This window comes from Pelophylax lessonae (assembly GCF_965119305.1).
Source record: "Pelophylax lessonae genome assembly, chromosome: 2".
Lineage (NCBI taxonomy): Eukaryota > Metazoa > Chordata > Amphibia > Anura > Ranidae > Pelophylax > Pelophylax lessonae.
In genome coordinates this window covers 481,324,846-481,347,327 of record NC_138769.1, presented here as the reverse complement: position 1 = coordinate 481,347,327, position 22,482 = coordinate 481,324,846, and the positions used below count along the sequence as shown (strand labels likewise).

The following is a 22,482-nucleotide window of genomic DNA, read 5'->3' as shown; positions in this document are numbered from 1 at the left end:
TAGATCTCCAGCTTAGGTGATTTTTACCTTTTTCTTTATGTATATGACATCACAGCTAGCATTACTAGGAAGATGGTACCACATAAAATTTGTCCCATCGAGAACTGAATACTGTAAAAAAGGTAATATTTCTTTAAGGTGCATTTTACTCTTAATGGACCACACATCCTGATAGGTAAATGCTATTTAAACTACTCAGCACTTTGTGTTTTCTCAAAGGCAACTCCAGAGCAACCCATCTGACATTGTAAAATGCTACAATGCCAAGTAATAAGTGTGCTGAGGTACCATGTGCATCCTTCAACCTGCAAAATTTTTCGAATCCACTAACCTCCCCACTAGCGTTAATCATTTGTAATAATGTATACCCTTATCTAGTCCATTTATCACCTGAGCTTGATTTGTTTCTAACATTTTGCAAAGTCAATTGCATTGTGCTCTCAAAAAATCACTACCTGGATAATGTAAGTGAGCTATGTGATTATATTGAAGGAACTGAGCTTAAAATAATATATTCCGAGTCAATGAGTTTCAAAGTGTCAGCGAAGATAAAACAGTCAAGTATGAACTGGTAAATGTATAACTGGCCTCCACTTTGTTGTTCCTGCGAACGCATTGGCGATTTTGCATAGGTTAATTATTTGCACTTTATGCATAAATTATCATACTTGAAGATAATTTTGCTGTGCTCCCTTCACACTTTGCTTCTAGGTGCTAATGACAGTGCACACAGCTATTCCTGTAACATATCTCGAAAAACGAAAAGCTTCACTAGGGCAAAAAACAGACTTTCAATGAGAGTTAGTAATTGCCGTGGCTCCAATTCCACAATCCTAAAATTGGTTACATATTTGTGACTATTTATTACATCAATACAAATAGAAATCATGCTACGAAAGATATGAAAGTGTAAATAAAGTCTGCTGTGCTAATAAAAACAAAAACATAATAAAAATCAGAATGCAAATAACATACGTGCATATGTGCGTAATCAATCATAGTAAATATAAGATGAATAAATTCACTGTCCCACAGTAGCAAGAAATCTCTTAAATGTTAAATCATCATCATAATATACTGTACACTCACCGGCCACTTTATTAGGTACACCTTAAAGTATTGTGTTGGATCCCTTTTTGCCTTCAGAATTGCTTTAATTTTCATGGCAAAGATTCAACAAGGAGTTTGGAAACATTCCTCAGAGATGTTGGTCCATATTGACATGATAGCATTGCACAGTTGATGCATATTTGTTGGCTGCACATTCATGATGCGAATCTCCCATTCCACCAAATCCCTAAGGTGCTCTATTGGATTGAGATCTGGTGACTGTGGAGGCCTTCAGAGTACAGTGAACTCGTCATTTTCAAGAAATCAATGGTGAGATGATTTGAGCTTTGTGACATGGTGCATTATCCTGCTGGAAGGAGCCATCAGATGATGGGTACACTGTAGTCATAAAGGGATGGACGTGGTCAGCAATACACAGGTAGGCCATGGTGTTTAAACAATGCTCAATTGGTACTAAGGGCCCAAAGTGTGCCAAGAAAATATCCTCCACACCATTACACCACCACCACCAGCCTGAAGTGTTGATACAAGGCAGGATGGATCCATGCTTTCATGTTGTTTATGCCAAATTCTGACCCTACCATCTGAATGTTGCAGCTGAAATCTAGACTCATCAGACCAGGAAACATTTTTCCAATCTTCTATTGTCCAATTTTGGTAAGCCTTTGCGAATTGTAGCTTCGGTTTCCTGTTCTTAGCTGACAGGAGTGGCACCTGGTGTGGTTTTCTGCTGCTGTAAACCATTTGCATCAAGGTTTGATGTGTTGTGTGTTCAGAGATGGTATTCTGCATACCTTGGTTATAATGAGTAATTATTTAAGTTATTGTTGCCTTTCTATCATCTCGAACCAGTCTGCAAATTCTCCTCTGAGCTCTGACATCAACAAGGCATTTTTTTTCCACACAACTGACGCTCACTGGATATTTGCACTTTTTCAGACCATTCTCTGTAAACCCTAGAGATGGTTGTGCTTAAAAATCCCAGTAGATCAGCAGTTTTTGGAATACTCAGATCAGCCCATCTGGCACCAACAGCCATGCCACGTTCAAAGTAATTTAAATCCCCTTTCTTCCCTATTCTGATGCTCGGTTTGAACTTCAGCAAGTTGTCTTCACCACTGCCTAAAAGCATTGAGTTGCTGCCATGTGATTGGCTGATTAGCAATTTGTGTTACCAAGCACTTGAACAGGTGTACCTAATAAAGTGGCCGGTGAGTGTATATCCATCAATCATCAAATATATAGTCCAAATATCCTCTGTGCAAATAAATATACATGTTAAAGTCCACTTAATATCTTCCAAACACCTCCGTATATGTGACAAGTGTACTTTCTTCAAAATGTGCTTTACACCATTTTTCCACCATTTCAGAGCTTTCCACCACCATTCATATTTGCCCACACCTTCATATATGGACCTAATGGGTTAATTAGGTCTAGCAGTGCTCTTACCCCTTTAGGGTTCATGGCTCCACACCTCCACCTTGTTGCATTTCCTCCATGGGACAGTATATATGGTGGCTCAGAAATCAATAATAGACTTCATAGCACATTATTTATGACCATTTATCAAAGCGAAGCTAAAGGAACTCACATTTGTCTGTGCACTAATCTGGTGCACTGCAGTAGGATCGCTGGATAAAACTCTCATGGCATCAGTATGCAAACAGATTGCCTTGCTTCCTATTGCTACATCCCGGCATACACCGTCCTTGCACAGTTTGAAGAAGCTCATAGACTTGAAATACGCAATTCCTCATCTAGCCATGTTACTTGCAGTAAGCCCCAGATGTCTATTCTGCACAGTATACAATTGATCAGACAGGAATAAGTCTTGTTCAGTCATTACCTCTCAGCTAAACTGACACTTTCTGCCTATTCCTCATTCCACCCCACTCCAAAAAACATGAATATGTATGCTCAGCATGAGTGTACAGTCGTGGCCAAAAGTTTTGAGAATGACACAAATATACATTTTTACAAAGTCTGCTGCTTCCGTGGTTTTAGATCTTTTTGTCTGTTGTTACTATGGTATACTGAAGAATAATTACAAGCATTTCATAAATGTCAAAGGCTTTTTATTGACAATTACATTAGGTTGAGTCCCGGTTCACACTACCGCGGCTTGCCAGGCGACTTGGCCGCCTGACAAGTCGCGGTCCATTCAGTGCAATGGGAACCGTTCTAATATGAGCGACTCAAGTCGCTCCGACTTATAAAATAGCTCCTGCACTACTTTTGACCGAAGTCGGAGCGACTTGCATTGACTTCCATTATGTGAAGTCCGTGCAAGTCGCGCCGAAGTCGTGGTGCACGGCGACTTCACTAGTCGCCCCCGAAGTCGGATCGCCATAGTGTGAACCGACACTTATGCAAAAGAGTCAATAATTGCAATGTTGACCCTTCTTTTTCAGACCTCTGCAATTCGCCCCGGCATGCTGTCAATCAACTTCTGGGCCACATCCTGACTGATGGCAGCCCATTCTTGTATAATTAATGCTTGCAGGTTGTCTCGAATTTGTGGGATTTTTTTTTGTTCATCCACCTCTTGAGGTTTGACCACAAGTTCTCAATGGGATTAAGGGCTATGGGTTTTCCTGGCCTTGGACCCAAAAGTTCGATGTTTTTTTCCCTAAGCCAATAATTTATCACTTTTGCCTTATGGCAAGGTGCTCCATCATGCTGGAAACGGCATTGTTCATCACCAAACTGTTTTTGGATGGTTGGGAGAAGTTGCTCTCTGAGGATGTTTTTGTACTTATCTTTATTCATGGCTGTGTTCTTAGGCAAAATTGTGAGTTAACCCACTCCCTTGGCTGAGAAGCAACCCCACACATGAATGGTCTCAGGATGCTTTACTGTTGGCATGACACAGGACTGATAGTGACACTCACCTTTTCTTCTCCGGACAAGATTTTTTCCGGATGCCCCACACAATAAGAAAGTGGATTTATCAGAGACAATGACTTTACCCCAGTCCTCATAAGTCCAATTCCTGTACCTTTTGCAGAATATCAGTCTGTCCCTGATGTTTTTCCTGGAGGGAAGTGGCTTTTTTGCTGCCCTTCTTGACACCAGGCCATCCTCCAAAAGTCTTCACTTCACAGTGTGTACAGATGCACTCACACCTGACTGATGCCATTCCAGAGCAAGCTCTGCACTGGTGGGGCCCCGATCCCACACCTAAATAAACTGTAGGAGACAGTCCTGGTGCTTGCTGGACTTTCTTGGGCGCCCTGAAGCCTTTTTCACAAATGCAGTGGAAATGTTTTTTATGGGATTAAGTTAATTTTCATGGCAAAGAGTGCCATTATTGGCTAATCATCCAATCATTCTTCATAAGATTCTGGCTTATATGCAAAGGTATGCAGAATACCATCTCAAGAACACTGAGGCAGCAGACTTTGTAAAAATTTATATTTGTGTCATTCTCAAAACTTTTGGCCACGGCTGTGGATGTCTATGGAGCAATCTGTAGACAGTTTTGTGTGAGAGTGGTGGGATTGTGCTGACACGGATATCTGCGCTCTTTTAAAGCCACTTTATGGTAAACCTATGGGCTCACTTTATTCGTTCTCTTTATCTTCAAAAGTACTTTCATATCACTAAAGGCAGGGTACTCTGCTGTAGAAATACAGAATATACTGTAACTTCCATGGCTAATATTTTGGCTCCTTATTCCCACCCCCTGTGTTTTCCTTTTATCAGTTTAATTCAATGCTAGCCTCACCTACCAATAAGAAGGCACAGGGCAGAAGATGTTGGCAAGATATCACTGATGAAAATTGTGATTGGTGTTTGCCTAGTAAAGTAACCACGTTTTGGGCATTCTCGGTAAATAATTTTAACTCCAGGTCTGTTGAGCAGAGACCTGGAGGAGTTTGCTCTATAGTCTTAAGGGAAGACAACAGGTTTAGTTTGAAGAGCAGATAGGCAAAAGGTAAAAGACTGTCCCTGGACAGGTATGTAGGACCGCAGTATGGTATGTTCTTAACAGAACACAAGCTTTTTGTATGTCAGTATCATAGTACAAGGATAGTTTCTTTCCAGTAATTAGTTGTTGCTCTAAAGGCTCATTCACATGGGTGGCCAGGGTGCGGTAAAATCAGAAGGTGGAACCAATGTTCCCCCCCTTCACCGACTGCCCACCTAAAGAGGTTACATTTAGCAGGTCCTACCTTCACCGCTAGCATGCGGTTGGAGCACAATGGTTCACCCTTTGTAAAGTTTTATAGGCAGAGAAGAGGCAACATATCACTCCTCACCAACTGTTAAACACCATCTGAAAAGCAATCCACCACAGATTTATTTTCAGAGGGGGGGCAAGGGCTTCCAGATGTGTGAAGGAGCCCTACCTGTATATTGAAGGGTAATAGCGATATACACTATATTGTCAAAATTATTTGGACGCCTGCCTTTACACACACACATGAATTTTATTGGCATCCCAGTCTTAGTTCCTTAGGGTTCAATATTGAGTTGGCCCACCCTTTGCAGCTATAACAGCTTCAACTCTTCTGGGAAGGCTGTCCACAAGGTTTAGGAGCGTGTCTATGGGAATGTTTGACAATTCTTCCAGAAGTGCATTTTTGAGGTCAGGCACTAATGTTGGACAAGAAAGCCTGGCATGCAGTCTCTGCTCTAATTCATTCCAAATGTGTTCTATCAGGTCGAGGTCAGGACTCTGTGCAGGCCAGTCAAGTTCCTCCACCCCAAACTCGCTCATCCATGTCTTTAATGGACCTTGCTTTGTGCTCTGTTGAAATTGTCCAAAATGTCTTGGTGTGCTGATGCCTTAACCTCCTTAGCGGTAATCCCGAGCGTGACTCGGGGTTGGTTTTTCATATCAGGAGCGGTAACCCCGAGTCACGCTTGGGGTGGATTGCAGAGAGCGCAGCGGTGTTCTCTTACCTTCTCCTGGCAATCCAGCGATGATCTCTCATTGCTGTGACCGCCAGCCGAGAGTCCCGCCGCTCCTCCGCATGCATGTATATATATATATATATATATATATATATATACACACCGGTATATATATATATATATATATATGCATATATATATATATATATATATATATATATATATATGTATATATATATGCACACACACATATATCTATATATAATATATAATGCATGAATTATAATCTAATCAATAATATAATTTTATTATATATATTATATATTAAATAATAAAATAATATTATTGATTCGATTATAATTCACGTGTTTGTGTTTCAAATTTATCACATCTGGGATGTCTACTAGAGTCTTGTTTTGGTCAGGTTTAAGTCAGTAATTACTAAGAATTGTAGGCCTATAATACATAACGCCAAATTTCCATGAAAAGAATTGTACCGCTTTTGGTATATAATTCCTGACATAATCATACCGCCAGGGAGGTTAAGAGTTCCCTTCACTGGAACTAAGGGGCCAAGCCCAACCCCTGAAAAACAACCCCACACCATAATCCCATCACATCATAATCCCACCTCCACCAATTTGGACCTATTAATTATTTAAAATTATTATTGAGACATCTTTAATAACAGCAAACAATGCAATTACTGTTGATATACTTACCAATGGTATCATAAGGTACAATGATGGAATCCGAATCAACCCATTTTTTTGAGTACAAAAAAAGACACAAAGGCATCATGCCCAGAGCAAGCAATGTTGAGCAGGTAGTCATACTTAAACTGCGAATAAAACCAAATGAAAACATGTTAAAGTTTGCTTCTTTTACCCTAGGAAAAGTCAACATCCAAATTAGAAGTATATGCATAGATTTCTTCCACTGACACATCAATGTAATTTTTAATGATTTAGCAAGAAAAAGATCAAAATGCAGTAATTTGTAGCAGCGATTAAAAATGAATCATTCACCTAAATTACTACATTTAATGGAATTTTACTCGCTATGGATTATTGCATCCTGAGGGTATTTATTAAAACTGAAGCAGCCAGAATCTGGAGCAGCTGCGCATGACAACCAATCTGCTGCTATCTTTTATTTTCAAAGCTTAAAGCATACCTCTAAGTTTACTATCAAGCTGGCCCCAAACAAGCTGCATCCTTTACTAAGTGTTTTGGCCGCTGTTGGCACTGTATATACTGTATGTAGCATCAGCTACATACAGTATATAATGCTGTGTTCCAGCAACTATACGGAGACTTGCTGTTTGCTGCTGGAACAAAAACAAAAAAAAGTCGGACTGATCACTGCTCAGCCATTCACAGGAAGCTTTGTATTTCATAAATGAATGCAAAAACTCTCCACCTCAACCAACCCGAGGAATCCTTGTATTCATTCATAGAAATACAAGGTTTTCTGTGAAAGGCTTAAAGCAGAACTCCACCCAAAAAGGAAAGTTCCGCTTTAAGGACTCGTCTCCCGCCGCTCCTCTTGCACAATTGGCACTTTTGAGAAGCGGGGGGATGGGGGGCAGGGCAGGTACCCGATTGTGATGGGTACCTGCTTCTCACTACTGTTCCGAGTGCCGCGGCACTCGGCAACAGAAGTTCTCCTTCCTCCCTCATTCTGCAGTCTTCTGGGACCATTCACAATGCGCAGCCCGACTCGCGCATGCGCAGTGTGCACCTGGCTGTGAAGCCGCAGGTTGTCACAGCTGGGTGCCCATAGTGAAGATGCAGGCGCTGCCGAGGGAGGACAGAGGATGAAGACGGCTGGGCTGAGTGCACCGCTGGACCATGGGACAGGTGAGTGACTGTTTTTTAAAAGTCAGCAGCTACACTTTTTTGTAGCTGCTGACATTTATTTTTTTTGACAGGTGGCTGGAACTCCTCTTTAACAGCACTCAAGTTTTTTTTTCATTTCGGCAGCAGACAGGGAGTTTCCATCCCACTGAACAGCATATGTAGCTGTTGCTACATACAGTTTATATAGTGCTGACAGTGGCCGCATCTATTAGTAAAATAAATTAGGTTTTTTGGGCCAGCATGACCCAATAAGACTATTTAAAATGAAAATAAACGTGGAATAAGGCTGGCCATACACTATACAATTTTCTTATTCAATTTCCTTTAGATTTACCTTTAACTATGTAGTGCAAGAGCCTGCCTGATTGCATACAAATTGAAAGTGTTTAGGTTTGACCCTATATTACATGGTTTTGGTAAATCTAAAGGAAAGTTGAACAAGAAAATTGTATAGTGTATGGCCAGCCTTAGGGTCCTCCCACATGGGCTTTCCGATCAGGTCCTCCTGTCAGTTTGCTCAGATGCTCCATGCACCCCTATGGAGTAGCGGATGTCAGCGGTGACATCTCCGCTGACACCCGCTACTATCCAATCCTGTTTGTGAAATCCAGATGGATGGAAACCCTATTTTCCATCCGTCTGGACTCTGGAGGATTGGATCAGATAGGATTGGCAGAAAATGGACAGGCGGTCCGTTTTCATCCGATCTCCCATAGAGAAGAGCAGGGCTGTGACAGCTCTGCGTCTGCACAGAGAGCGGAGACGGAGCTGTCATCCGCCTGCTCAGAGGGGATCAGTGGATCGATCCCCGCTGAGCAAAACAGAGTCCGTCGGGCGGAAAGCCCTTGTGAAAGGACCCAAAGGCTCCTTTCACACGATCCGCCTCCGTTGGCGGACTCCATGCTGCTTAGCTGGGGATAGATCCGCCGATCCCCAATGAGCAGGCGGATGGCAGCTCTGTCTCCGCTCTGTGTGCGGAGAGGGAGCTGTCAGATCCCAGCTGTTCTCTATGGGGGAATCGGATGAGAACGGACTGCCTGTCTGTTCTCATCCGATCTGATCTAATCCGCTGGATGGATGGAAAATAGGGTTTCCCTCTGTCTGGATTTCACGGACAGGATCGGAATCGGATAGCAGCGGGTGTCAGCGGAGGTGTCTCTGCTGACATCCGCTGCCCCATAGGGATGCATGGAGGATCCGATCAGGTCCGCCTAAAAAAACTGACAGGAGGATCTGATCGGATGCCTCGTGTGAAAGGGTTCTTAAGCCTCGTACACATGCAACGAATTTCCGCCGACCGCTCGTCCGTCTTTTGTCCAGAGTGGTGTCTGTTGGTTGGAATGTGCTCCAGACTGCACACGAATTTTCCCGCATGACAGAATTCTACTTCAGAAGTGATGTCATGTGTTGGATTGCTTTGTATGTGTTCTTTCATCTCTGAGCATGCCTAGTCTTGCTCATAAGATTTTTCCCCATCGAAATCTGTACTGACTGCACGAAAATCGGACGTGTTTTGACGGAGGACAAAAATTTTATAGCCTGCACACCAGGATTTTTTCTGCCGAAAAGTCGGAGTCGGTTGTCGAGAGCACCATACTAACAAGCCGAAAATTGGCAGATCGGTCATCGGACGAAAATTCCCGGCCGAATTTCCACTCGTGTGTACGGGCCTTTAGGCTGTAACTGAACAAGCTGAAGATAGAAGCAGATTGGTCTCCATGCACAGCTGCTCTAGATTCTGTCTGCTCCAGTTTTGATAAAGAATTCCCCTCCTTGTGCATTGTCATTGCTCTTTATACCTGCATGCTAAATAATTGTCATAATCTTTAGTGGAGCTTCCTTGAAGCATCTGTTACACATCAAGGTAGATATAGGGGTCAATTTATAAAAAGCTGGAGGAAAGATTGCAAGAAACAGAAGTAAAATGTTTTTACCCATAGTGCGCACACAACCACACTTGCTATGTCCCATATATACCCTTTCTAGGCTTTGCAACAAATACATTTTTACAGTATTACATTATTAGTCCTATGCCAACCTTAAACCTGGAGGAAGTTTGGGTGGTTCTAACAATGGCAATGGTATCACTGGTGTAGTTCTCAGGATTACGTGACCATGCAAGCCTTGCTAATGTGTAATCACTTGATCCTGCAAGCCTTGCTAATGTTTGAAAGTTCTTAGAAAAATACAAACTACTAAATGGAAATCTTTTCAATGGAGTCTGTAAGGCAGGCCATAGACGATTCGAATTACGTACGATTTATCGTTCGATAAACGAAAGCGGCATCATCGAGTGTACCATCAATGTGAGCCGAAAATCGTACGACAAAACACTATTTTTTGTGCCTTTTAACCACATCTCTACCGGACACACTCCCTACTGTTCTGTGTTTTGTTAGGCGAAATCATACAACTCCCCCACTAATGATACGAAATTCGGCCGATTTTCGCAAAAAAACCCAACATGTTGGATATGTGAATTTTTGCTGTCGTACGAAAATCGAACGTTTTACATACCACACTAACGATACGAAAATCGTTCGATAACACTGCCATTTACGATTTTCGAACGAAATTCGAATCGTCTATGGCCTGCCTAAGTGATATAAGATGCACTTGAATGAGAACTAAGAAAGAGCTTGCATGAGGAGGTTTAAATACAGTTAAAATGTAAAACCTTGAAGCCTATTTATAAAGTGCTGTATTAAAATGTATACCCCTCTTATGCCACTTTTGGCAACATGAACATCAATCATATTCTATTACATTTATAAAGAATCAAAGATCTAGGTGTTGCTGATACCATTGTGACTATCGCATTATGACAGTTTTTTAGTTCTTTTGGTTGATGTTTTTGTTTTCCTTTTTCTTTTATATCGTGTTCAAGAAATTTGTGTGTACATATCATGTGATGTGGAGAATCCTCATGTTTGATTTGTCCTATTGTATGATATTAAGCATGACTCCGGACTGCTTTCAATGTCAACATGTTTTTTGTCTGATGTGCACGTTCTCTTGAATAAACCAAGTTTTAAAAAAAAAAGATCTACAGTAGGTGTCATACTGAAAAAGTGGTGAGCTAGTGACAGTCTCTAAAGCCCCGTACACACGCAACGATTATCGGCCGACTGGTCGTCCATCTTTTTGTCCAGAGTGGTGTTTTGTTGGTTGGAATGTGCCTAGACTGCACATGAATTTTCTCGCCCGACAAAATTCTACTTCAGAAGTGATGTCATGTGTTGGGTTGCTTTCTTTGTGTTCTTTCTTCTCTGAGCATGCCCAGTCTTGCTCATTAGATTTTTCCCTGTCGAAATCTATACTGACTGCACGAAAATCGGCCGTGTTTTGACAGCGGACAAAAATTTTACAGCCTGCACACCAGATTTTTTTCGGCCAAAAAGTCGGAGTCGGTTGTCGGAAGCATCATACTAACAAGCCGAAAATCGGCAGATCGGACGTCGAACGAAAATTCCCTGCCAATTTTCGACGCGTGTGTACGAGGCTTAAGAGTTTCAGGCAAAAACGTCTTTTTTGGAAAAGGGCACTAAGGGCCAGTTCACACCAGAACACGGTGTGGGGAAACCCGCATTCCCTACACTTTTCCCACACTGTGTTCAAAGCGCACTGCAGTTCCGATCTGCAGCGGGCATCAACATTACCCCAAATGCAGGTCACAAATGCAGTGCGTTTGCCCACACTGGATCGCATTGTACAGAGGTGTAAGGGGTTGGTGTTGTGCAATTTAAACCCATTCGAAATGAATAGGATGAAATTGCACAGCACAGAACTGCTCTGAGGAAGGGAGCATGACTCCCAAAATGCATCAAACTTCCAATTACAGGGACATGTTCATTTCCACAAGTGGTGGACTCTCTCTATGCGATTTTTTCTCTTCATGTCTGCGAGTATGTCTTTGGCATTTTAATAAACTTTTTAAAGGTGTCCACAGGTAATGCACTAGGTGTTTGCGCCTCCTTTTCTCTTTCATGTGCTTATGTTTGGAGTTCCCTGCCCGAGGAGAGCGGCACGCCTGTCATCCCCATCGGAGTGAGCGATTGGGTGATTCGGTTGTTTAGAACTGCATGTGAATCGCACAGGAACACACAACACATTCCTGTGCGATTCTATGCGTGAACCGGCCCTTAACAGACAGAGGCTTTTTTACTAGTGTATGTATTCCAGTGTCATTATGCTATATTAATCATGTGTAGTGGAATTCAATAAAACATAATAGCCCTTACAGGGCAAAATCTGTTGAATATTATAAGAAAATTTCCTTTTACTATATGTAGAGACCAAGAATTATTGTAAAGAAACATTTCCTGTGGCCTTATCTACCTATCTGTTTTTTATGGAATCTGCTGAATTACGAAAGGTATTGAAATTGACAACGTAGATAAGCTAACCTGTATTTATCACAAGTGCTGCCACAAATGTTATCTAAGGTGATAGTCATGTTGATAAAGTCGTTTAATAAGATTTAAAAAAGATCATTTCGAAGTCAGTTACAAGCAGTGTATGTGCAGGGTCATTCCTATCATGAAACACAATGAGAATATTATCCTAGGTGTTGCCCTTTGACTGAGTCATGAAATAAGCTTCTCACCTTGCTTTATGATTCTCAGCTTTATCCTGCCTTTATAGATAATACAATATGCCAAAGTACCTAATCTGCACCCTTATTCCGGTCATACACAGCTGGAAAAATCCAATTTGTTGTAGTTTTTTTACCAGTTTTGATTCCATTTCAAATAAAAAAAAAAAAAAAACATAAATTGAATCTGTAAATGTATTGACCAGTTTTCATATCACAATCAACCAAATCCAAGTTGTAGGCAGTAGAGTCTAAAGCTGGATACACGCTATACAACTTTTGTTGTTTGATTTCCTTTAGATTTACCTTCAACTATGTAGTCCAAAGACCTGCCTAATGGCATACAACTTAAAAAATGTTTAGGTTTGACCTCATATTATATGGTTTTGGTAAATCTAAAGCAAAAAATCTAAAGGAAATAGTATAGTGTGTATCCAGCTTTAGTTTCTGCGGGTTAAAATTTATTGAAAAGTCATCCTCATCTGGGGCCTCTCTCTGGCATGGTCAGACTGATGCATGGCTGGTTATGTATCCCCTGTTACCTTTGGGGCTGGGGAGGTATCAACATAGGACATTTATATGTTTTCTCTTCTTTTCCTTCTTTTTGACTAACCAGACTGTCTACTCGCCATACCGCTCTGGTTGAAGTTACTGTAATGGAATTTGGATGCTGTTCTGTTTTATATTTCCACTATATTGTATATGGTCACTTGCATAACTTGGAAATTGCCCTTTTCTCTTAAAAAAAAAATAAAAAATATTGATAATTGTCATGTGTAGGGCCAACCTTATGCTAGAATTACACAGGAGATAGGGATACATTGAATATGAGCTCTATCATGCTTCTAAAATCGCCAACATTAGGTTATTAATTGCTGCAAAAAAAAAAAAAAAAACAGAACAAATGGCAGCCTATGGTGTAAATTAGATAAGTAGCTTCTAGTAGCATTTAGTAGCACACAAATAAGTGGAGCTTTGTGTTGTCATTAGAGGTTAATTGCTACTATTTGCTTCTTGTGTTGTTTACACCATAGGGAGACATTTCCCATCCCATCTAGGTATAGTCCTCTCCTCTAATGGGCCATACACACTATACAATTGTCTTTAGATTTACCAAAACCATATAATATGAGGTCAGATCTAAACACTTCCAATTTGTATGCAATCAGGCAGGCCCTTGCACTACATAGCTGAAGGTAAATCTAAGAGCCGGCTCACACTGGGGCGACTTGTCAGGCGACCTGGTCGCCTGACAAGTCGCCGTGGGTCGCCTGCCATAGATTAGCACAGGACCCATTCTAATAGGAGCGACACAAGTCGCTCCGACTTAGAAAAAGGGTCCTGTACTACTTTGGGGCGACCTGGAGCGACCTGCATTGACTTCAATGATATGAAGTCTGTGCATGCTGCTCCGAGGTCGCGGTGCGCGATGTGCACCGCAACTTCACAGGTCGCCCCGGCAAGTCGGGTCGCTCCTATGTGAACCGGCTCTAAAGGAAATCTATCAATGAAAGTTGTATAATGTGTATCCAGCCTTAGGCTAGCCAAACACTATACAATTTTCTTATTCAATTTCCTTTAGATTTACCTTCAACTACGTAGTTCAAGGGCCTGCCTGATTGCATACAAATTGAAAGTTTTCAGGTTTGAACTTATATTATATGGTTTTGGTAAATCTAAAGGAAAGTTGAACAAGAAAATTGTATAGTGTATGGCCAGCCTTAGTGATTAGGTGCTAGCATTTTTAGAAACATGATTAAGCCTGCTAAGACCTCCCATTCACTTTTAGCATTAAGTTGGTTTTCTGGTGTCAAAATCATCCCATGGTGGAAGTGGAGCTTACTGGGAATAGTGTTACGGAGAGGGTCATTTATTAACAAAAGGGAACTGTGTTATAATCTTAATGTGCATTGAAATGGGTGTTTAAACATACTGGGCAGTCAGAGATTACAAACCAATCAATCTGTATGCCACAATGTACAACCAGGCTGTGAAAATGGTGCCATGTTCATTACTACGGCAAATAGGAGGAAAGGAGCAGAAACAGACTATGGTATTCCTAGCAGTCATTTGTACAACATATACTGCCCAGTTCTCAACAATCATGACAGGTGCAAATTCTTTATGTGTGTAAGTGTAACTTATCTAAGTGTCTTATCTTCTGTAATTTATCGTATCTAAGTCACTCTGTACTGTTGTTTTATAGTGCCCTGGTAATCAGATAGAAGTGTTTATGGTCATGACACCTACCAGAGATGAGTGGAGTGATTTAGATCAAATGGATTTAAAAGTTTGTGAAGTTTCACCAAAGCAAACATTTTTCAGTTTTGCTCATTGAACTGCCTAGGTACAAATAGCTTGAAAGGAAAAGAAAATGTTTTTATTATTATTATTTTTTTTAGAGGGTCTGTTTTTTTGTATAGGGATCTATAGGATAGTTGAGCTTATTTCATTAAGTGATTTTTTGGGTATTTGATTACTGTTTTTATACCATACTGTTAATTTTTCGTTTTTAGAGTTACTTTTATTCACAGTCTATTTTTTCTTGCTGTGAAACAAAAACACATAAAATAATGAGGCTATAAGGGAATGGGGCATATTTTGGTACAGGAACGTGTTCAGGATAGGTAAAATGGGCTTTCCTACACTTCAGGAGCCATTTAAACTCCCTTGCAACTTAAAAGCCTCCAACACCTATCTGACATGGTTGGGGGGGCTTGTAGTTCCCTTTAACATTTTCTTTCATTTTATGTGAAATATTTCAGTGGCTGATACAGCATACTGACCTCATTCTATTACTGAAATAAGAATTTTGCGTGCAGTCTCCTAGTAATAACATATAAGTGCAGTGATTTGTAATCATATATTTTGAATAAAATGACATTTTTTTTTAAAATAAAATACAAATGATGTTCCCCTTTCATGGAATATTAACAAGTGATTAAAATGTATTCATTATCTTACCTTAAATCCATGTCTCCATCCACCCAGTATGTCAAGATATTAGAGCCGGTTCCTCCTGGGCAACATCCCATGATGAGCACCACCACTGCTTGAACTGGGAGGACATTGAATATATTTGCTAGTGCAAAACCTGTAATCGGCATGATTCCAAACTGACAGAGGAATCCTACAATGATACCCCATGGATATCTGATATGACCCCAGAATTTCCTAAATTCCACACTGCAGCCCAAAGAAAACATGACCAGTGCCAACAGTGTTGTGATAGAGGTACTTAAGACGGTGCCAAGTATTTTGTTAAAGTTGTCAGGGGGCATCAAGCAAGATGAACCGATGCATATGGTGGAGTTTTCTGGACAAGTACTGTCGTCCAATCTTGATTGATCCATGGCCATTTTACAACATAATATGTACTACACTATGATATAAATGTACTGAATGATTATTCCATCTGATGCTGAAAATAATCTTATGCTGAGAGATCTGTTATATATACACTTAAAATGTAGTAAAAAGTGACAGATGTATTTTATGAGGTCAGTCCTCCCTATGACATCAAGTAAAATGAGAAAGACGACAGTTAAGTGATGGAATCCTCGAAAGATATTTAAAGTAAAATTTTACAAGAGCTCAGGCTTAATTATTAATGGGTCCCTGCTTATGTGAATGTAGTTGTGTTCATTTTGATGGGTAAACTTTAACCGCTATTTTGCCATTTTGCCTCTTTCCACATATTTAGAATTTTTGTATTCTATGATAAAACTTCCATAACTTTTTCTTTTTATTTAGGCAAGCTGTAAATAAAATATGAGGTATTTTTATAGCTCAGTGACATAAATAATGTATATATATATATATATATATATATATATATATATATATATATGTGTGTGTGTGTTTTTTTTAAATATTCTTAAATATTCTTAAGCTGAAAATAAATCTGTTTCATAAATAAACAAACCAAATTCAAATGAATGAATGTGTTTTATTTATTTATTTATTTTTTTTGCTAATCAACATGATATGATTTAGAAAAGAAAAAAAACTTCAGTAACACAAAGTTAAGGAATTCCAAATAAACTTGAACTCATCAAAGTCCCCATCAAAGTCCCCCTTACATTGACATCCCCCCTACATCGGAGTCACCCCATCAGAGTCCAACCTTACATCACAGTGCTGGATAAAATCTTGCAGCGGGTTGGATTATGCCCCTGGGCCATAGTTTGGAGACTCTTGTTCTAATGCTTTGCAAAATGCTTCATGCTAGTTTCTATTGTAAGTCTTTATTTTTCATTTGCAGTGCTAATGGTTGAAGTTGGTAACTATCATTAAACAACTATTCATCTAAACAACGTTACAGAAAAAGAGAAGACCTGCCACTAATGTCACTGTTTTCAGCCTTACAAGCGCTGACCATGTGTAAAGTTATATTCTCTGCTGAATTATTATTATACAGGATTTATATAGCGCCAACAGTTTGCACAGCGCTTTACACAATGAAGGCGGACATTACAGTTACAATACAATTTGGAATCAGAGGGCCCTGAATTATCTGCATGTTTTTATAGTACTTATTTCCCCATAGCGACGCCTACTTTAATGTCCCAGTTTTGAGATGATGACAGTTGTAACCATTGTAAAATAGTTTTACAGCTTTAGTCTTTCACAGGTTGCCAAGGGAACAGTATAATCTTGAAAATGGCAACATATGTTAATTACATAATTTTTCTTACAGCTGATGTAACTGCTCTGAAATGTTGTTGTACAAATGTATATGGCTATCTTTAAAGTGAACCTGTGCCTAGATTATGCACACTATTACATTTATATACTCTGAACAAGCAGTAAAAGTACTTTACATCAAGCCTTTATTGACATCTCTAGCTATGAGTGTTGTGGAGAAATGTGGGTTAACCACTTAAGCCCCGGAGGATTTGGCTGCTAAACGACCAGGGGGTATTTTGCGATTCGGCACTGCGTGATTTTAACGGACAATTGCGCGGTCGTGCGACACTGTACCTAAACGAATTTGACGTTTTTCTTTTGGTGGTATTTGATCACCTGTGCAATTTTTTGATCACGCGCTATAAACAAAAAAAGAGCGTCAATTTTGCAAAAATAACAATATTTTTCACATTTTTTTCCCCCCCCAAAAAAAAATGTAAAAATCAAAATTTTTTAACATTTTCGGCCAATTTGTTTTATGCTACCTATGTTTGGTAAAAAAAATCGCAAAAAGCGTATTTTTATTGGTTTGCGCAAAAGTTATCGCGTTTACTAACAAAGGGAACGATTTTTGTTATTTTTGTTGTTTTTTTTTTAACGCGTAATGGCGGCGATCTGCGATTTTTTTTTTGCGGTACTGCGACATTGCGGCGGACAGATCGGACCCTTGACTGACATTTTTGACACTTTTGGGGTTACCAGTGACATTTCTACAGTAATCAGTGCTATACATTTGCACTGTTACTGTAAAAATACACTGGTATTGAAGGGGTTAACTTTATTTGAGAGGGAGGGGCTGTGTGTGTCCCTAGGGGCGTGATTCTTACTGTGATTGGCTGTCTGTTGAGCTGTAGGGACACTGATCAACGGTTCTACATTGTAGAACCGTGTGATCAGTGTTTTTACACTGAGGAGAATGACAGGTGGCTTGTTTACACAAGCCGCCTGACTTTCTCCCTCTCCCCTGCCGATCGCCAAGTGACGTCGCTCTGCCTGTGAGGGGCTGACTGCCGCAGTAAATATACTGTGAGCAGTCGGCAAGCGGTTAAAAGTTCATAATAGAGGCAATGAGAGACTTTTTCCAATTATTCTTTTGGCAGTCTACCAGTCTTCTGATGTAAACACACAGCAGGTGTTTCTAAAACCTGGTACACAGGGTTCAAATACTGGCTGGTATCAGCCCATTCAACAGATACCAGCTGACATTCAGCCTGTGTGTACACCAGCCTGTCCGACAGAAGCCAGCCAATCAGTCTGCTTCTGTTCAACAGGCATGCTCGAAACACAGCATCCGATCAGCGAATGGCAGCCAATGGCTGCGAGCACTGACCGTTGTGTTGGGGCGTTTTGGCTATGCGGGGAGATTGCTGGGCTAATGCTGCATAGTTAATATAGCAAACCCCCTTCTTATTTTTTTTTTTTTCATTCAGCCTGCTGGGTTGAAGAAAAAAAAAAAAAAAAAACGATAGTGTGTACTAGGCTTCACCTGTCTCTTCTGCAATATAGAGCTGCCTGCTTGTTTGTCACATTTTAGGTTTAGTTTTAACCACTTTAGCCCCGGAGGATTTGGCTGCTCAATGACCCGGCCCTATTTTGCGATTCCGCACTGCGTGAATTTAACGGACAATTGCACAGTCGCGCCACGCTGTACCCAAACGAAATGGACGTCTTTTTTTTCCCACAAACAGAGCTTTCTTTTGGTGGTATTTGATCACCTGTGCGATTTTTATTTTTGCGCTATAAACAAAAAAAGAGTGACAATTTTGAAAAAATATAGACAAGGAGCAAGAAGGTCACTAAATAATTAGTAATCCAAATCCCACTCACCCAGCGCTAAATATAAAAATGATAAATAAAATATATAAAAATCTTAAACCATAAAAGGCTGAAGCTGCTGCTATAAATCACAAATTAATATATAAAGGTGTGACAGAATCACTAATAAATAGATCAAACCTGTAACACTAGCAGCGCTAACAATATTTTTCACATTTTTTATATGAAATTCTCAAAAAAAATGTAAAAATCTACATTTTTTAACATTTTAGGCCAATTTGTTTTTTGCTACATATTTTAAGTAAAAAAATTGCAATAAGCGTATTTTGATTGGTTTGCGCAAAAGTTATTGCATTTACTAGCTACGGGAAAGATTTATGTCATTTTATTGTTTTTTTTTTTTTTTACTAGTAATGGCGGCGATCTGCGATTTTTTTTTTCGGAACTGCGACATTGCAGCTGAAAGATCGGACCCCTAACTGACATTTTTGACACTTTTGGGGGTACTAGTGACATTACTACAGTAATCAGTGCTATAAATATGCACTGTTACTGTAAAAATGACACTGACAGGGAAGGGGTTAACTGTACTGGTGATCAAGTAGTTAAATGTGTCCCTAGGGGTGTGATTCTAACTGTGGAGGGGCGTGGCTTGTGAAATAATCACAGAGACATGCGATCCTATATAGCAGGATCACATAGCCTCTGTGATCACTTCAGGGAGAATGACAGACGGCTGTGTTTACATCAGCCGTCTGTCTTTCTCCCTCTGCTGCGGGAGATCGTGAGTGACCGGCGGACATCGGAGCCGCTGGTCACATGCGCTGGCTCCCCAGGGAACGAGTGGGGGCGGTAGCGCGCCGCCGCCGGCGCGCGCTCTCCCCCTACAGTCTCCTGAGCGAGCGACTAACGGATACATCGCTTTGCTCAGCAGCAGCAGAGTGCCGCAGTATATGTACGGTGGGTGGGGTTAAAGTGGTTAAGAATGTGTAATTAATTTGATGTCCATAGTCAGGAGACATTAGTAAGATTTTAGACATACTGATGTTGCCCATACACATATTGATTTTTGGATGAGAATGTTCGTACGAAATTCGATAAATTGACAAATATTGTTTGAAAATTGTCTTTTGCTTTTAACATTCAATTTTAAAATGAATGTAATTTCTGAGCGATAACCACATACACTGCCTGAAAATGAGTTGATCGAGAACATTTTTCCTTCCTGCCCTTTCAAATGTTCTCGTCGTTGCAGTCGAAAAAACGGACATTGATTTGACCACACAAACGATTAGAAAATCGAACCAATTTTTTTTTTTTTAAACAAAAATTTCCGAACGAAAATCTATACTTGTATGGCCAGCATTAAACTTACTTACTTAAGACTTGAAGCGGAGTTCCACCCATTTTTAATAGGTTGGAATACATAGCTGTATGTAATCCCCTTTAAAACGGCTTTTACCAATGGAAACTTTTTTTTTTTTTTTGCTAGTAAATACCTTAATTTCGGCTTTATTCCTCCTCTCCTCACTTCCTGGTCCGATCGGCGATGACGTCATTCGGCGATCCGCAGTGTCTGCTGGGATGTATTAAATTCCAGAAATCTCGCAGTAGCTGTATCTGTACTGAGCCGTGCCTGCCCCGCCTCCGCCCCGCCTCCTCTCATTGAGTTGCATTGTATGAATGTATTAAGGCCATTCTCTGCCCCGCCTCCGCCCCGCCTCCTCTCATTGAGTTGTATTGCAATACAACTCAATGAGAGGAGGTGGGGCGGAGGCGGGGTAGAGAACAGCCTTAATACATTCATACAATGCAACTCAATGAGAGGAGGCGGGGCGGAGGCGGGGCAGAGAACAGCCTTAATACATTCATACAATGCAACTCAATGAAAGGAGGCGGGGCGGAGGCGGGGCAGGCACGGCTCAGTACAGATACAGCTACTGCGAGATTTCTGGAATAGAATACATCCCAGCAGACACTGCCGATCGCCGAATGACGTCATCGCCGATCGGACCAGGAAGTGAGGAGAGGAGGAATAAAGCCGAAATTAAGGTATTTACTAGCAAAAAAAAAAAAAAGTTTCCATTGGTAAAAGCCATTTTAAAGGGGATTACATAGATCTAAAGTTCCAAAAATGGGTGGAACTCCACTTTAAGACATTTGTAGGTGGAGGTGCCAGAGTTGATATTGTATGGGATGTAACTTTTGTGTTCAGTATGGTTTCTTTATAAAAAATAATATGTGTCATTTCTTTGTGTTTTTTTGAAACCTACAATATTTACCATGCTACAATATGTCCCTATAAAAAAAACTAAAGCCAATGCCATTTATATCCAGGGTGCAATTGAAATGTTTATTGTTTGAGCAGAGTGGTGTAAACTTTAGTTCACACTGTAAAATCCTTTATAGATCCCTCCTCCCATGGATATTCATGACTGTACAAAATACAGCTTTTGGCCTTGCAACATAAAGACACAATAAGGCGAATTTATGAGAACAGGAGCAGAGAGAATCTGGAGTACCTGTGCATGGCAAATGCCTTCCTCTGGATCAACAACGGGTATAGGATTGTGTATATGGGATTGTATGGTTGGGTTTTAACTACTGTTTTTTTTTTTTTTTTTTTTTTATTGGTTGAGCCAGATGGACTTGTGTCTTTTTTCTTTGAAAATCTTTTTTCTTTGGTTTTAAGCATGAACAAGTAATGTAAACAGGAACATATACATGTACAAGTACAGCATAATGAGAATAAAGGCAAAAAGAAAAATGAACAAACATAGCACGTATCCAATATAGTGGTAAGTATGAGGAAATTATCAAAATAACATTACCACATTTGTGGCTATCACTCACTTACTGCATAGAAGCAAAGGTTATAATGACATAAAGGCCATAATTGCGGGCCTCACGCACACCCTAGGGCAGTGATGTCAAACCTTGGCACCCCAGATGTTTTGGAACTACATTTCCCATGATGCTCATGCATTGTGAAATGTATTGGAGCTTCATGGGAAATGTAATTCCAAAACATCTGGGATGCCAAGGTTCGCCATCACTGCCCTAGGGCATGCGATGAGGGAAGGCCCCGGCTCCCCGGAGGGCACCCCTTAAGGGAGCAAACTGCGCCCCCCAAGGAGACCAGGCCCCCAACCCATCTCAACTCAATCTTGAACAAACAAGTCACTAGAAACAAGACATAATAATCAAAAACTCACTTTTTTTCAACCTGACTAATTATGTAACTATGTAATCAGATTCTATCTTTTTTTTTTTTCAAAGTATAACCGACCAAGCTAAAGAAAGAAGCTGACTGATTGTCATGCGCAGCTTCTCCAGATTCTGTCTGCTCCAGTTTTAGTGAATTCCCCATCTTGTGGGCACACAATGCTGCCAAATTGGGTCACTTTGTATTTGAATTTCATAATTCTGCTCTAGAATTCCAGTTGCTTATCCACTTCGTGCCCACGTTATGGCTGAAAGACCAGCGCTGTTCTCTAGTTCTGGCAAATTGACGTCCTCCCACAACCACTCCCCCCCCGAGTGTCCCCTGGGGTACACATCTGGCATGCTCTGTTATCATGGAAAAAGGGCCAATCACAGCAGCCCTTTACCATGTGATCGCTGTGT

General features: G+C 40.5%; 1 protein-coding gene across 1 annotated transcript in view; it reads right to left on the bottom strand.

Moving 5' to 3' along the window:
• The window catches only part of LOC309548154 (ileal sodium/bile acid cotransporter-like), a gene marked incomplete at its 3' end in the record, with an annotated part of 41,600 nt that extends 25,551 nt beyond the window's left edge, over positions 1-16,049 (bottom strand). Inside the window, exons 1-2 of the mRNA XM_082248116.1 lie at positions 15,355-16,049; positions 6,657-6,775 (exon numbers count right to left, since the gene is read on the bottom strand). Of these exons, the coding sequence (XP_082104242.1) occupies positions 6,657-6,775; positions 15,355-15,749 (514 nt within the window). The 5' untranslated portion in view covers positions 15,750-16,049. The remainder of the gene's footprint in view (positions 1-6,656; positions 6,776-15,354) is intronic.
• Positions 16,050-22,482: the final 6,433 nt, after the last annotated feature.